This window comes from Mastigoproctus giganteus, chromosome 12, assembly GCF_048544385.1.
Source record: "Mastigoproctus giganteus isolate SK-2022 chromosome 12, ASM4854438v1, whole genome shotgun sequence".
Classification (NCBI taxonomy): Eukaryota; Metazoa; Arthropoda; class Arachnida; order Uropygi; family Thelyphonidae; genus Mastigoproctus; species Mastigoproctus giganteus.
This window is the reverse complement of record NC_143586.1, coordinates 178450792-178468348: the sequence shown is the minus strand read 5'-3', so window position 1 is coordinate 178468348 and position 17557 is coordinate 178450792. Positions and strand designations below refer to the sequence as shown.

The window sequence follows — 17557 nt, the reverse complement described above, 5'->3', positions numbered from 1 at the left end:
ACCATTAGGGCAAGAAGCAAGTTTTCTACTCTTAGCCTGTTCAAACTCTAGTTTGAACTGATTAATAACTGCTTTACAATTGTTGCGAGCTTAGGTGTAGGCAGAAAATGAAACTAAAGAATTAGAACAAGCCAATTACAATTTGCAGCATTCTCCTCTTGAACAGCCTTAACACATTTATTGGAAAACCAAGGTTTAGATAAAGGACGAGATTTTAAAGTGGAGTGTGGGATAAAGGATTCCATTCCTGCAAGAATAATTTCACTGACACAATCTGAGCAAACGTTGACATCAGAAGTTTTGAAACAGTAATCCGACCATGGAAAAGAAGGAAAGAATTCTCGCAGGTCATCCCATTTTGCATTCTTGTAATGCCAAACAACACGAGGTTGGGAATAGCCATGAGATAAAGGTTCCATTGGAGAAGAGGCAATCACCAAGTTGTGATCTGAAGTTCCTAAAGGACCTCTCACTTCGACCGTGTACTTAGAAGGGTTGTTTGTGAGAAAAAGATCAAGCGTTTTGGCTGTATGATTAGGACTGTCCGGTATTCTTGTAGGTAAATGAATAATCTGTGCTAGGTCATTAGTAATTGCAAAAGCCTCAGCATCTCGATCTGCTGGGTTGGTGTGACTAGAAAACGGAAGCCAGCTGGAGTTGTGAACATTAAAAGCACCAAGGAAAATTACCTCACTGTTAGGAAAGTTGGACTGGAGAAAGTCAAGTTGCAAAGAGAGGAATTCAAAGAGCTCCAAGTGATTAGTGGAGTTAGGAGAACGGTAGAGACAACAGATGAATTTGACACAATGAGGTAGAGAGATTTTAAGCCAGAGAAGATCAAAGAGAGGAGATTCCAAATTGCCAAGTCTCTGACAGGGAATATCAGAACGGACATATGCACAAGTACCACCTTTGAGGTGAAAGGAATCATACAGCGAATAATTTGGGCATCTGAGATGAGCAGTAGTTGAATCAACCGATAACTGAGATTCTGTCAAAAAAAGTACATGGGGTTTGGCAGACTGCAAGTGGAAATGGACATCGTTGAAATTATAATTGAGACCACGTATATTTGTGAAATGAATTAGAAAGTGCTTGACCAATTAGGAAGGTATTGACCATCGCACTATACACACTAAACAACTAATGAATAAAGTAATGCTGTTCCACTGCAGAATACAGCAGTGTCTGCCATTCCTGATTCAAAGCAAATAGACTGCATGGACTTAAAGATAGTTCACCAAGATGATCAGATTCTAAAACTATTCACTGAGATGAAAATGGATACAGGAAAACCATACTTTCCAAAAATAGGGAAAGGTAAAGTTCAGTGACATAAACCTTCAGCCCCTCCAAAGAAGATTGAGGGTTCCACTAAATCCAAATAATAATGCTTACCATCTTGCAGTGGAACTGTAGAGGCTATTGTGGTAACTTGACTGACATCCGAAATCTCCTCTCACAACATGACCCTGTTGCCTTCTGTCTACTGGAAACCAGTCTGATATTGCGTATGACTGTTTCACTCCAGAACTACATAACACATTGGCAAGATTTCATTACACACAACTGAACAACTTGGCTTATGGAGGTTTAGCACTGATAATCAACTCTCAGATACCCAACTATTCCCATTAAAAACAAATCTTGAAGCAGTTTCAACATGGGGTCAATGTTAACCTTGATTTAACTCTAGTCTAATTATACTTACCTCTTAATCAAAATATAAGCTATGCCAACTTAGACGAATTAGTAATATCCTTCCTAAATCCTGCTGTATCCTAGGGAGACCTCAATATCACCATCTACCGTGGGGAAATCAATGAGTGTGCTTCGTTACTGAGTAACGCTCAGTAATGAACTGCACACTTCTAAGTATCTCTATAGGATCTACTTCAGCTATTGATCAAACTCTGTGTAGCAACTGAGAATCAACTCCAGCAGCTACTTCAGGTCACCAAGGAATTCAACGCTGACATGATGCAATTTGGCCTAGATAAATGCAAGACCCATTGTAGGGGTATCCAGTTGGTTGAAACTACCAGCTGTAGACTGGTGAGGAGAGCGAAGCCATGACAGAAGGAGAGACCTACAAATATCTCGATGATGCGGACTCAACAGCTAGAACACAAGGAGTCAAGGCTTGCCTCACTGAGAAATACCATCAGAGCCTCAGAAGCTTGCTTAAATCAAAGTTGAACGGCAGAAATGAGGTCATAGCCATTAACACCTATGCAGTTTGAGTACTAACATACCATTTTGGGATAATAAATTGGACCGACACCAAGCTGGAGGAGATTATGCGATTAAGCAGAATAGCATTAGTAGAGGCATATGATGCAAGAAAGCAAGCTTATGCAGCGTCAGCCAAAAGAAAAAAAAAAAAAAAAAACTTTCACTTCGCCCCTCCATTCATTCGAAATATCTGTCCAGCTGAGCCTTAAATTTATTTACGCTATCAACTTCCACAACACAGAATGGAAGTCTGTTCCACCAACCAACTACCCGCTGGCTAAAGGCAAATTTCCGCACATCTATTCTACATCTGTCTTTCCTCAATTTGAATTTATGCCCTCTCAGGTGGTTATTCTGAGCAAGAGGAAAAATCCATCAGCATTGAGCATGCTCAAACCATTCAACGATTTATACACCTCTATCAGATCACCTCGCCGGTGCCTAGTCTCCAGACACTGTAATTTGCAAAACTTAAGCCTTTCTTCGTAAGAGCAACCCTTTGTTCCATTTACTAATCTTGTTGCCTTCTCGGTACGCGTTCCAGCAGCTCTACACCCTTCTTGAAATAAGGCCTCCAGACCTGTATACAGTACTCAACGTGTGGCCTGACCATTGCCTTATACAAGGGAATAATCACCTCCTTATCCCTGCTAGAAAAATTCCTGTATATCATTGAGAAGACACCATGAGCTACTCTTGCAGCCCATCTGCGCTGCTCAGAGAACTTCATATCTGCCTGCAAAATTACCCCCAGGTCCTTTTCATTCTCTACCACTGTCAGTGTAGTACCACAGAATTGATACTTTGCTCTGGGGTTGCTGTTTCCCATATATAGTACTTTACATTTGTCAATGTTAAACTTCATTTGCCACCTCTCAGCCCATCTGCTCAACCTTTCCAGATCCTGTTGCAGCAGCATAGCGTCAGTAGTGTCCTTAACAACCCTACCAACCTTTGTATTGTCTGCCAACTTGGACATTAAGCTTGATATACCATCATCAATATTATTTATAAATACAGAAAACAATAATGGACCCAACACTGACCACTGAGGGATTCCACTAATAACATTAGTCCATGAGCAGCAGTGTCCATTGATTACCGCTCTCTGTCTTCTCACCCTCAACCACCCCTCTATCCATAGCAGCAATTTGCCTCCAATGCCACACTGCTTCAATTTGTGCAGCAGGTCTTCCATGTGCAACAGTATCAAAAGCCTTTCTAAGATCCAAGTATATAATATCAGAGCTATTCCCTGCATCCAGCTCTTTTGTGACTGCATCATAGTATCCATTCAAATTGGTCAGGCAGGACCTCCCCTTAACAAATCCATGCTGTGTCTGAGCTATAACTGAAGTCTTGTCTAGATGATCCTGCAGTGCCTCTTTAACCAGTGCCTCCATTAATTTTCCTGGAACAGAAGTTAAACTCACAGGTCTATAATTACTTGTGTAAGCCTTTGATCCTCCTTTGTGAATTGGGGTCATATTTGCACATCTCCAGACTATGGGTACCTCCCCTGATTCCAAGGAAGCTCTCATAATTATGGCTAAGGGTTTGCTTACTTCCTTTGCTGCCTCCTTTAATATAACTGGATAGATCCCATCCACCCCAACTGCCTTTCTTGTGTTTATCTTCAATAATTTCTCCTCCACTTGACTCTCAGTTATTACAAGATTAACTAGCTTACTGCCAGAGTTGAATACACCTCTGGCATTCCCCTCGCTGAATAACTCCTGATGTGTGAATGTCGATGCAAAATATTCATTTAGTTTGTTAGCTACCTGAGCAGGATCATCAACAGTTGAACCATTGATATCAAGTAGACCAATCTGATTCATCCCCTTCCTTCTAGAGTTGACATAATTGAAGAACTCTTTGCTGTTTTTCTTTGCATCTTTGCCAAATATTTCTCGTAATCTGCCTTCGCCTACCTAACCTTCTTTGTAACCTGATTACAGATGAACTTATATCCATTATAGGCTTCGTGTCACATGTTAATTTGTATGTATCCCATGCATTTTTCTTCTCTGCCATGTCTCATTAGTTCATCTGACATCCATTTAGGCCTAAACCTTGAACAATATTTCTTAGTTGGTATGTAGTAGCTTCCACGATAAGTTATTTGAATGCTTCCCATTTTGAATTTGCTGTTGGTAACAGCATCAGTTGATCCCACTGTATAGAATTTAAATACTGTCTCAGACCATCGTAGTCACCTTTACGAAAGCAAACACCCTTCCCTTTACCCGTGATGGTAGTTACTTCTTTGAGTAAATCCTATTTCAGCACACTGTGATCACTGCCACCTAGTGGTTCCTTTATCTGCAGATTCTTAATGCATGAAGAGGCACTACTGATAATCAAATCAAGAGTATTACTCCCTCTAGTTGCCTCCCGAACATTCTGATGTAGAAAACAATCATCCAGTAAATCTACAAAAGCCTTGCTAGTGTGTGAGTGACCAACCCACAAATTCCAGTCAATATCTGAGAAATTAAAATCCCCCATTATAAGACTCTTATTTACTGACCCACTCTATTTCCCTGTACAGTGTCTTATTATACCCATCAGAGTCATTAGGGCTATAGTACACTTCTACTCTCAATTTTGATCTCTCAATGCTTATGTCACTCCAAACTGATTCGACGCTGCGCTGTCCAGTGATGTCGAGTGGCTTCACTTCCTTGGATTTTATGTATTTCTTAACTAATAGCATAACCCTTCCTCCCTTCCTATCCTGTCTATCCTTTCTGTAGATGTTGTACTCCCCAAATTCCAGTTCTTCATTACTTATATCTGTGTGATACCACGTCTCTGATATCCCAACAATATCAGCCTTTGATGCTTTGAGCAATATCTCAAATTCATCAAATTTATTTACCAAACTCCGAGCATTGGTGTGCACGTAAGTATACATGCACTTGTTTCTATTTTTAGCTACCCTAACACAACTCACGTGTTAGGGTAGCTAAGAATGATCACGGAGTTCTACGGTGGATGATGACGAGAGAGAGAGGTAGCAGAAGTAAAAGGCAAAGGAATAGGTTTTAATTTCAAAAAAGGAAATTGTGATGCCTTAAGGTACTACATGGCCTCTATTAACTGGGTAGATATCGTGCAGAAAATGAATACATTTGAACTGTGGTACGCTTTTAAAACATTAATCACAGATGCCTTGAATGCGTATATTCCAATAAAAAATACTCCACGAGGAGGGTTCCAAGTTGGGTGAATAGTGAAGTTGCCACATTACTTGAGCAGAAAAAGGTGGCATGGAAAGATTACAGAGCAATAAAATGTACTGAAGCCTATAACAGCTACACGGTGATGTGTAATAGTCACAGAAAAGGTTCAACAGGCAAAGGCAGTTTATGAGAAATCACTAGCAAACAGAGCAAAGAGGGGGGGATAAAGATTTCTTCACATATATAAATGCCAAGAAGAGCAGGACAAACCAGATTGGACCTTTACGTAAGGGAAAGGGGATAGTATTAAATACACCAGCTGCCGTTGCAGATGAACTCAACAGTTATTTTGCATTGATATTTACAAATGAAAAGCCTTTTGTGGCAATGGGAAATTGTGGGAGCGAAGTTAAAAAATATGTAATTAATGATATTGAAATTTCGCAAGATTATTTAATGAAAAAGCTTTCGAGCCTACAGACCAGTAAGGCTCCTGGAGTTGATGGAATATACCCTATAATCTTAAGGGAGGTGGCAAGCGAGTGCATTGAACCATTGAGGCTGATTATGCCTCAATGGTTCAAAGGCATCATTAGACTCTGGGGAGATTCCCTTGGATTGGAAAAGTGCAAATGTATCTCCCATACATAAGGGTGTCTCTAAAAGTGAAGTTGGAAATTATCGACCTGTCAGTCTGGCTTCAGTAGTAGGGAAAATCATGGAGGCAATGATCAAGGGTGGAATTCAGGATCATTTGGATCGAATTGAAATTCTCAAGGATACTCTGCATGGTTTTTGTAAAGGGAAAATCATGTTTAACAAATCTGGTTCGCTATTTCGAAAGGGTCACTCACGAGCTGGATTTAGGGAATAATTTCGACGTTGTTTATTTAGATTTCAGCAAAGCCTTTGACTCAGTCCCACATGAGTGGTTGCTTTATAAGCTGGAACAGTTTGGAATCACTGGGAAAATCCTTAGATGGATAGAAGGATGGCTTCAGGGCAGGAGGCAGAGGATTGTGATAAATGGCTGTTCCTCAGATTGGGTTGATGTAAGAAGTGGGTTTTCCCCAAGGATCAGTATTAGGACCACTTTTGTTTTTAATTTTCATAAACGACATTGATGAAGGGATAGAGGGCATGATGTCTAAATTTGCAGATGTTAAAATTGTTAGAGTAATGATCACTGTCAAGCTGAGCTTCTTCAGAGAGACCTAGATAGCCTTCAGCAATGGTCAGAAAAATGGCAGCTCTGCTTTAATTCAACAAAGTGTAAGGTATTACACCTGGGAAACAGTAATCCCAAAATAACTTATTCACTTGGTGGAGTTCAACTAAACCCAGTACTGGAGGAAAGGGACTTGTGTGTTACGATACGGTCGCCGACCGGGCTAGCCGAGTGGGTAAAAGTACCTGCCCGGCAACCCAAAGGTCGCGGGTTCGATTCCCGCCTCGGGCTTGGATCAAAGTACTGCAAAAAACACCTTGGGAGGTGCAATATGGCCACAGAAGCCGATGCGCCAACAATTACCAAATCAAAAAAAAAAAAAAAAAAAAAACGATACGGTCAGACATGAAATTCTCTGAGCATTGTAAACAGGTTGCAAGGAAGGTCCATGGCGTCCTATCGAACTTTTGCAAGTAGAGATAGGGACTTGATAATCCCATTATATAAGGCTTATGTTAGACCACACTTGGAATATGGTGCTTAAGTATGGAGACCGCACCTAAAGAAAGACATTGAGCTTCTTGAAAGGGTGCAAAGACGGGTAACTCGTCTGGTGAGATCGGCAAAAGGGCGTCCTTATGAAGAAAGACTTCGAATATGTGGGTTGCAGAGTTTGGAAACTAGACACCTTAGAGGAGATTTGATTCAGGTGTGTTTAAGGCTCTGAGAGGCATCAGTAAAATGAACGAGGATGAAATTTTCAAGATTATAAATGATGCTAGAACTAGGGGCCATAAATTCAAGTTATGGGAGGAAATGTTTAGATTGGACTGTAGGAAGTTTTATTTTAGCCAGAGAGTTATAAATTACTGGAATAAGTTGCCTTCATGGGTGGTAGAGGCCTACAGTTTGGGGAAATTCAAAGGTCATCTGGATACTACTTTCGGGTAAGGCAAGTGCATAGGATGATAGGTTTAATTTCCTTTTTTTTTTATTAATTATTATTATTTATTTTTTTTTTTTTTGTTTTTATCATTGTTTTGTTTGGATTTTTTTTTTTTTTTTTTTTGGCTGGTGCAACATAAGCCATAGGCTTTCTTGCACCATGCGGCCATTACTAATACTAACACATGTGTTTACTTGTACCGCAATGACTCCCAGCAGTCTTTGAAATATCCTGCATCTTGTTTTCCAGGCTTCTGCTCATTCCAATAGAAGCAGTGCAAGAATCACTTTCACCTCTGCCAGTGGCTACTGTTAATCTATTAGTCCTTGTATCCGCACCAAGCTAACAGTTTTACCACCCACCTAACACTGATCGATAGCATCACCAAATATTCTTGCACCCTTTCTATTTAAGTATATCCCGTCCCTGTAGAAGCAGTCTCTCTTGTTAATAAGTACAGATCAGGCTGAAAAAAATTCTACCCCTTGAGCCCTGCACAATCTTTTCAGGACCAAATTGATCGACAAGGCTTCCATCATATACTCCCTCCTATCGTGTCTGGGCAGAATTGCAGACACTTCCAAATTCAACCCTAATTCACGGCTTTTTTTTGACAGTGACCTGTACTTGTTAAGTAATTCTGCCAGTCTCCTACTCTTAATATCATTAGTGCCAATGTGTTCAACTATATTACCTTTTGTGATCTTAAAAGATGATATCCGCTCTACAATGTCATCAACCTTTGCTCCTGGCAGACATACACTGGTCCTGTTTCACCTATCCTTTTTACAAAGCATGTTCCCCATTTCCCTGACAATAGTCACCAACAACTACTAGTTCCTGTGGGACCAGCGCATTCTGCCTAGGGGGTTGCCGCTGTGTTGCATGATGACGAAGTGCAAGCTCTAGCATTGATGTGGGTAGCTGAAAGCTTGATGGTGCCCTTCAATTTAGATCCTTCGAAGGCATCCACCCTGTCCTTCAAGCTCTCATATAGGCCCATAACAATGCTGAGTTGTCGTCTGATTTCGTTACACTCCTTGCATCGCGCGCGCACACACAAATACTTCTCCCATGGCAATATCATGTCCTGTACCCGATTGCTCCACAAACATCATGCAAGCAGTGCATTTTAAAAGGCTCTGATTCAGAGGGCAACTGCCCCCTCAGTTCTCCTTTGAGCCACAGCACTCCCATTAACTTGAGCCTTTTGCTTTGCTTCTCTGGTCTGAGTCATGATTTCGATTTAATTTCAATTTCAGTACAAAATTATAACCCTAAAGTTGTATCCCAACACAGTTATAACGCTATAACTGTGTTGGGATACACAACACAGTTATAACGCTATATATATTTTTAAATATCAAGTATTATCTATGAGTTCCCGTTGTATAACTTCCGTATCAAGTTATGTATTAATTAATTATGTTACGTTTGTAATTTAAGTGTATTTAGTTAAAAGTACAATTTAATTGACAATGAAGTTTAACAAAATTAATAGATTTTACTGATTAATTGACAGTATTATATTATATACTATACTATACTAACGCTGTCTAGTTCGGGATATAACGTATTGTATAACAAAGGCGGCAAGTTACGAACGGTAAATCTACTGACACTTAAGTATTAATTAACTTCCAAATCTCGCTGTCTCAATTCAGAATAAACTAACAATCCTGACTAGGTCTATAAGCTACTTATAGAAAATAATTTCATGTAACAATTGGTCAATAAGGCGGCTAAATATGGCTAAAAATCTTCTCGTTCAGCGGAGCTGCGACTTGTAACACGTGGATTTGATACCCTTACCGATACTTTTATTCAATTACAAGGCCGAGTAAAGAATAAATACACCAGATTATATAATAAGAAAATCACAAAATAATGCTATACTACTAAATTTAAATGAAAAGTTTTAGAAAAGCAATAATTTCAAATCAATAAATGAGAAAATCCACTTAGCGGCTTTGAACATGTCTGGCTTCCACTAGCCTCGTCATAGTGATGACCAAGAGCCACCAATACCACCCAAAGTTGGCAATTGAGAGACTGACCATCGGGCAGAAAGGAGGAGGGAAAGAGGGATTTGACAGACTTATTAAACAGTGGAAAAAGTCAGTTAAGAACCTGTGGGATTACTTTAACAAAAACAGTGCCAGTCTACCAATCCATAAGGAATATAGACAAATGGCACACACACACGCGCGCGCGCACACATAAACTCTGCTCATAGAACACTTAGAACATGGAACTCCAGAAAGGCGAGATCCTGCTCACCTGTAGGATATTCAGTGTTCCTTGACATGATAATAGTAATCGGACATAGCAACCACCAATTATCTGCAATTCCACCCAGACACGATAGGAGGGAGTATATTATGAGAGCCTTGTCGATCAATTCGTCCCTGGAAAGATTGTGCAAGGCTCAAGGAGTAGAATTTTTTTTTTTTTTTTTTTCAATCCCATCAGCTTTGAGCATACTCAATGCTGATGGGATTCTTCCTCTTGCTCAGAATAATCACCTGAGAGGGCATAAATTCAAATTGAGGAAAGACAGATGTTGGATAGATGTGCGGAAATTTGCCTTTAGCCAGCAGGTGGTTGGTTGGTTGGTTGGTGGAACAGACTTCCATCCCTTGTTGTGGAAGTTGATAGCCTAAATAAGTTTAAGGCTCAGCTGGACAGGTATTTCGAACGAACAGGGGGGTGAAGTGGAAGTGGTTATTTTTTATTTATTTATTTATTTTTATTTTTTTTTTTGGCTGATGCTGCATAAGCTTGCTGTCTTGCATCAAATGCCTCTACTAATGCTAATGCTAATAATTATGAACAATTATAACAGAATGGATGTATAATTGGGTGAGGTATACCGATACTAAAATTAACGAGAGTTTCAGATGATATTATCGGTATAATTTGTTGAATTTCTAAGGTATAACGCTTTCTCATTATTTACACTGGTTTTGATTTTCTGAATGGAAAATAACAATGGATAAAAGATTCAAATATAATGTTTGCTAGGGGTATGGGGGGTTGGCTGCATACCAGATATCAAGTTGAAATTTATTTCTTTTTTTTCTTTGCTGAAAATAAATTAAGTTAGAAGGATTAAGGATATACTGTTTATTTCTAGAGTTAATAATTTCAAAGTTTTTAAAAAAAGTAAAGTGTACTTTACTTGGGTATAATGAGTTTGGAAACTAAATTTTGGATTATTTGTATATTTAAAAAGAGCAGTACATTTTGATCTGTTCTTGATGAAGAAATTTAACTTAGTTTTCTCATAAGTTTGTGGACCTTCAAATAACTGAGCCTTTCTCTGTACATAGAGTTCATCTCTTATCATTCAAAAACCAAAAAATCAAATATCACCTTGATGTTATTTTTGCTACATGTATTTTTGCTACATGGTTAAAGAGAAAAAACTGTTAGTGATTTGGAATAGGTCTATTTTTAATCAAGCAGGGAAATTGTGTTTCAGATACTTTTATTTTATTTCTTTTGCATAGTGATGAGGTATTTTTTTTTTTTACAGCCCCCGTGGAGCCTCCACTAGTACATATGGTGAAAAGAGAAGGACATTCAATGACAATAAAACTTACCCCAGGAATTAGTGAGAATGGGCCAATAACGTAAGAACTGTTAAATATATTAAATAAATATATATATATGTGTGTGTGTATATACACCGATTAGCCAAAACATTATGACCACCTACCTAATATGATGTTGGTCCTCTGTTCAGCCTAAACAGCTCGTACCCAGTGATTCGTGGATGCTGCAAGATTTCTAAAATGTGTCTTGTGGTATCAGGTACCAACACGTAACCAGCAGATCCTTTAACTCCTGTAAGGTTCGGAGTTGCTGTTCCAACACAAACCACAGATGCTCGATGGGATTGATGTCTGGGGAATTTGGAAGCCAGAGCAATACCTGGAAGTCTTCCTCATGTTCTGAGAACCAGTCTCGAACAATCCGGGTGGTGTGGCATGGCGCATTATCCTGCTGAAAGACGGCACCGCCAGAGGGGAAGACGTTTGCCACAAAAGCAATGATGTTTGGTGAGCAATGGTGTTTAGGTAGGTGGTAGATGCCGGAATGGCCCGGCACATGGATAACTGGACCCAGGTATCCCAGCAGAATATCGCCCAAACCATGACACCACTGCCACGGCTTGTTTTGGTCCCACAGTGCATCCAGGCACCATCACTTCCCCAGGTAAATGAAGCACACGTACCCAGACATCCACATAGTGCAACAGGAAACGTGATTCATCAGACTAGATGACCTTCTTCCAATCACTCTAGGTCCAGTTTCGATGATCATGTGCCCATTGTAGGTGCTGTCACCAATGAACCATGGTTAGCATCGGCACTCGGAGTGGCTTGCGGCTACGCAGCCCCATTTTCAGCAGGGTTCGATGTTCTGTGTTGTGACATTACTTCCATCACCAGCATTCCAATTACCGGTGAGTTGCGCCAGAGTCGCCCTTCTGTTGCCATGTACCATCCGGCAGAGCTCACCTCAAGCATCGATGAGCCGTGGTTGTCGAACACCTCTCCGGCAGTTTGTGGATTTTCCCACCTCGGATCACTTTTGGTAGTTACCAACCACAGCTGACCGTGAGCATCTCACCAGCCGTGCCGTTTCAGATATGCTCTGACCCAGTCATCTGGCTATTACAATTTGGCCTTTGTCAAACTCGCTTAAGTCTGCTGCCTTTCTCATCTGAAGAACAAGACTAAAACTGATTAATGGAGCTCAGTATCAGGTGTTTTTTATACCTTGTCCCAACCTGTGCACGTGCTGTAGTTCACCTGTAGTTGCTTTGATTTGCATAACGACTTGCTAATCATAATGTTTTGGCTCATCAGTGTGTGTGTGTGTGTGTGTGTATACACACAGACACACACACTCAGTGATCATGATCACTGATACAGTAATGGACTATGCCACATAGCTCGCAGTATAAAAAGCTGAATAGCTTCGCACACTAATTTACATCTAGTTGTGCAAGTCAAAGTGATAAGGTAGTAGTTATGGAACGTAGTAAAGATATCACAGAGTTTCAAAAGTGCATGATTGTGGGAGCTCATGCATTGGGAACTTCCACTTTTGGAAACGACACACCTTGTCAGTTGCTTTTCTTCTGGTGTAGTTAAGGTGTATAAAGAATGGTGTCGAACAGATCAAACCTTCTTCCACTGACAGAACTGTAAAGGATTATGCAAGATGGATGCTCATGGTGAGCAAAGGGCACAGCACATTGTACTGGCTCAACAGCAGGTCACTATGCGACAATTCACATTGAAGTACAATATTGGGGAATGCAAAAACAATATCTCAAATTCCAATATGCAGCACACTCAGACGTATGGGGTTCTGCAGCAGATGACCAAAGAGACACCTCACTGTTGGTCATCGTCAGTGGCAAATGCTGTGGTGTCAACAACATGCTGGTTGGACACTGGATGATTAGAAATGAGTGTATGCGTCAGATTATTCCAAATACCTGGTACAACATGTCAATGGATGCCTTTGTGTGTGGTGCAAGCAACACTAGTCCATGGATCCATTGTGCATGGTCTCTGCTATCCAGGCAGGTTGTTGTGGTTGCTTAATATGGGGCATGTTTTGTTGGCAAGAGCTAGGATCCCTGGTGTGCATGGACTAATATTTCACTGATGTGGTCTACTGGCAACTCTTAGGAGACCATGTGCACCTTGCCATGTTGCATTTTTTTCCCAGACAGATATAGGATCTTCCAAGACAATAATGCACCTTCACTGTGCATGTGTACTTTGAGGAATACAGTAAAGATATTGCCCATCTTGAGCCCCAAATTGGCCTCCAAATTTGCCTGATCATGTGGACATGCAACCATCTGTTCTGACACTGTGGAAAGCCTTGCAGGGCAACATGGTTGCAGTCCCTACGGATGTGCCCAGATGTCTAGCGAAGTCAATACCTAAGTAAATAGCAGCTGTTATCTGTGCGACCGGTGGCCCAATACAGTATTAGATAGATGGTCATAATTCAGTGATCACTGAGTGTATATATCATGAAACAAATTAAAAAGATTAATTCAAATCAAATTACAAATTATAAAACAAGTTAAATTACAATTTAATTTGTAATATGCATAATAAAACAATTTGGATCAACCATAGTTTTCATTATCTAATCTCTAGCTTGCCACCTCAGTTAGCACAGATAATCAGTGCTCTATTCTACTTTTGGGTTTCCTATAATGAGATCAAAGAAAAGGACCTCACACGTTGCTGAATGTTAAAAATTTTTTTTCAACATTCGGCTGTAGTGTATATTGTTATATATTTATATGCGTTCATTTTTATCTTAAGAATATTAACATTACATTAACATGTGGAGTATTAACCACAGTGTTAATGATGAATGATTATTGTGACTTTATCATATACATTTGATAAGGGGAGAAGACAGAGAGTGGTAATCAATGGACACTGCTCATCGTGGACTAATATTATTAGTGGAGTCCCTCAGGGTTCAGTGTTGGGTCCATTATTGTTTTCTGTATTTATAAATAATATTGATGATGGTATATCAAGCTTAATGTCCAAGTTTGCAGACGATACAAAGGTTTGCAGGGTTGTTAAGGACACTACTGACAGTATGCTGCTGCAACAGGATCTGGAAAGGTTGAGCAGATGTGTTGAGAGGTGGCAAATGAAGTTCAACATTGACAAATGTAAAGTACTATATATGGGAAACAGCAACCCCAGAGCAACGTATCAACCCTGTGGTAGTACACTGACAGTGGTAGAGAATGAAAAGGACCTGGGGGTAATTCTGCAGGCAGATATGAAGTTCTCTGAGCAGTGCAGACAGGCTGCAAGAGTAGCTCATAGTGTCTTGTCAATAATATACAGGAATTTTTCTAGCAGGGATAAGGAAGTGATTATTCCCTTATATAAGGCAATGGTCAGGCCACACCTTAAGTACTGTATACAGGTCTGGAGGTCTCATTTCAAGAAGGATGTAGCTGCTGGAACGAGTACAGAGAAGGGCAACAAGATTAGTGAATGGAACAAAGGGGTGCTCTTACGAAGAAAGGCTTAAGTTTTGCAAATTACAGTGTCTGGAGACTAGGCACCAGCGAGGTGATCTGATAGAGGTGTATGGTTTGAGCATGCTCAATGCTGATGGGATTCTTCCTCTTGCTCAGAATAATCACCTGAGAGGGCATAAATTCAAATTGAGGAAAGACAGATGTAGGATAGACGTGTGGAAATTTGCCTTTAGCCAGCAGGTAGTTGGTTGGTGGAACAGACTTCCATCCCTTGTCGTGGAAGTTGATAGCCTAAATAAATTTAAGGCTCAGCTGGACAGAGGTGAAGTGGAAGTGGGTTTATTTTATTTTTTTTTTTTTTTGGCTGGTGCTGCATAAGCTTGCTTTCTTGCCTCATATACCTCTACTAATGCTAATTCTGAGGCTGAGCTTGTGGAGGGGCTGAAACAAGAGATTGTCATTTTAAATATTGAGGAACTACTTCATTGCTGCATATAAGCAATTTTGGTGGGGTATAAGTTCACATTGAAATATGGTTAATATAACCATATTAATATTAGTAGGGACATATGATTCAAGAAAGCAAGCTTATAAAGAATCAGAAAAAAAAAAAAAATCTCACAACACCTGCTCATCCACTCCAATAATTTGTTTAGTTCTTCCTTAAGTTTATTCAAATTATCCACTTCTTCCACCACAACAGCAGATAGACATTTGCTCCAACAATCAACCACCTGCTGGCTGAAGGCAAATCTCCAAGCATCTATCCTGCAACCATCCTTCCTCAATTTCAATTTATGCCCTATCGTGTCTGTAGTCTGAGCAACTAACTGAGCAAGAGGAAGAATACCATTAGCATTGTGCTTCTTCAATCCTTTCAAAACCTTAATCACCTCTGTCAGATCACCTTGCAGGTGATCTTTCTGATCTGTCTTCAGATGCAGGAATTTGCATAATTGAAGCCTTTGTTGGTAATACACCCATTTGTTCCCTTCACCAATCTTGCCCTTTTCCAACAGATCTGCACCGTTCCTAAAACGAAACTTAACCGGTGCCTTGTACAATGGGATAATCACCTCCTTATCCCTGCTGGCAAAGTTCCTGTTTATCTTGGACAAAACCCCAAACTGTGAGCTGTCCTGCAGCCTGTCCACATTGTTCAGAGAACTTCATATCTGACTTCACAATTACGGGGCTTTTTTCATTTTCCACTACCCTGAGATATCAAGTGGACCAATGTGATTTAGCCCCTTCCTTCTACTGTGTTAATATTAGCAAAGAAGTCTTGCTGCTTTTCTTTGCCAGTGACTTCTCCTAAATTGCCTTAGCTTGTCTAACCTCCTTTGTGACTTGATTGCAAACTACTTTATATCTGCCATAGGCTGCTGTATCACCCGATAATTTATGTACTTTGCATGCATTTTTCTTCTCCACTACAGCTCTCATCAGTTCATCTGAAATTCATTTAGGTCTAAGCACCGAACAGCATTTCTTAGTTGGTATGAAAAATCCGAGTAGCTTCCAAGATTAATTCTTTCAATGCTTCCATTTAGAATTTGCTTGGTCCCACTGTATAGAATTTAAACATCATCGCTTGGTCCCACTGTATAGAATTTAAAACTGTCTGAGACCACTGAGTCACAACTTTTCAAAAGGAAAAGTCCTTCCCTTTACGCTTGACAGTAGTTATGTCTTTAAGTAAATCCCACATCAGTACACTGTGATCACTACCAGTCAGTCTTTACCTGCAAGTTCTTAATGCATGATGAATTGCTGCTGAAAATCAGATCAAGAATATTACTTTCTCTCTAACATAACATATCTTCCAATAAATCCACAAAACTCTTGCTAGTGTGTGATCAACCCACAAATTCCAGTCATTATCTGGAAAGTTAAAATCCACTATTTTAAGACATTCTGATTTATTAGCTCGTATAACAAATTGTGTTTATTATACGTTGTTGTGTTAACCTGTAGAATACCACTGCTGGGATTCTACAGGCTAACACAACATATAATAAACAGAGGCATATAACAAACAGAAAAATAGTGGGCTAATTTGGTACTGGGCAAAGGCCTTCCCCAACTTTCTTCATTCTTCTCGGTTCAATGCCAGTTGAACCATTGCCATTCAAAACTGGCATTGAACCAGTGCCCCTCCCCCATTCTTTCTGTGCACATTATACTCTGTGTTCAAACTCTGCAACCATTGTCTGAGTGACACCATGTGTCCGATATCCCTACAATGTTTGCATTTGATGACTTGATCAGTAAAATCAAGTCATCAATTTCAGAATTTATCAAATTTACTTAGTGTTCCTTGCATTAGCATGTATTCAAGTTTTTATGCACCTGTTCTTACCCTTAGTTATCCTATCACAACCCATGTATTTACTTGTTCTCTGACGCCTCGCAACAGTGCTTGAAATCCCCAACACCTTTCTTTCCAGTCTGTTGCATGTTCCAGTGGAAGCAATGCTTTCTAGAATCATTAACCTCTGCCTGTAGCTTTAATTAATCTGTTAGTCTGTGTATCCCCTACTCAAGCTGATAATATAATTTTAGTATTAGTAATGGCCGTATGGTGCAAAGAAGCCAAAAGCTTATGCTGTACCAGCCAAAAAAAAAAAAAAAAAAGTAAAATAATAAAATTAATAAATAATAAAAGCAAAGGAAATATACAACCTATTTGCTTCCATCCCCTTTGCATAGGTAACTATCCAGTTGACCTATGAATTTCCCAAACTGTCAGCCCCTAAGACCCATGTAGGTAACTCTAATGCAGGGGTCACCAAACTTTTTTCACGACAGGCCAGATAACCGAGAGATTGACGAGGCCGTATAATCATTTTGTTCAATATGTACAATTCAGTAAATACAACAAAAATGAAGATAACGAATATATTTATTTACCAATACACAAAATATGCAAAAATAAAGAATATGTAGAAAAATAAAGATAACAAATA

General features: G+C 39.7%; 1 protein-coding gene across 3 annotated transcripts in view; it reads left to right on the top strand.

Moving 5' to 3' along the window:
• Window positions 1-17557, top strand: part of LOC150077627 (putative inactive tyrosine-protein kinase Wsck) — a 359285-nt gene that overhangs the window by 72084 nt on the left and 269644 nt on the right. For all 3 annotated transcript variants that reach the window (XR_016547735.1, XR_016547736.1, XM_090386934.1), the window contains exon 5: window positions 11076-11172. Coding sequence is in view for 1 of the 3 variants with exons in the window: in XM_090386934.1 (XP_090243060.1) it covers window positions 11076-11172 (97 nt within the window). In the remaining 2 variants the exon portion in view is untranslated. The remainder of the gene's footprint in view (window positions 1-11075; window positions 11173-17557) is intronic.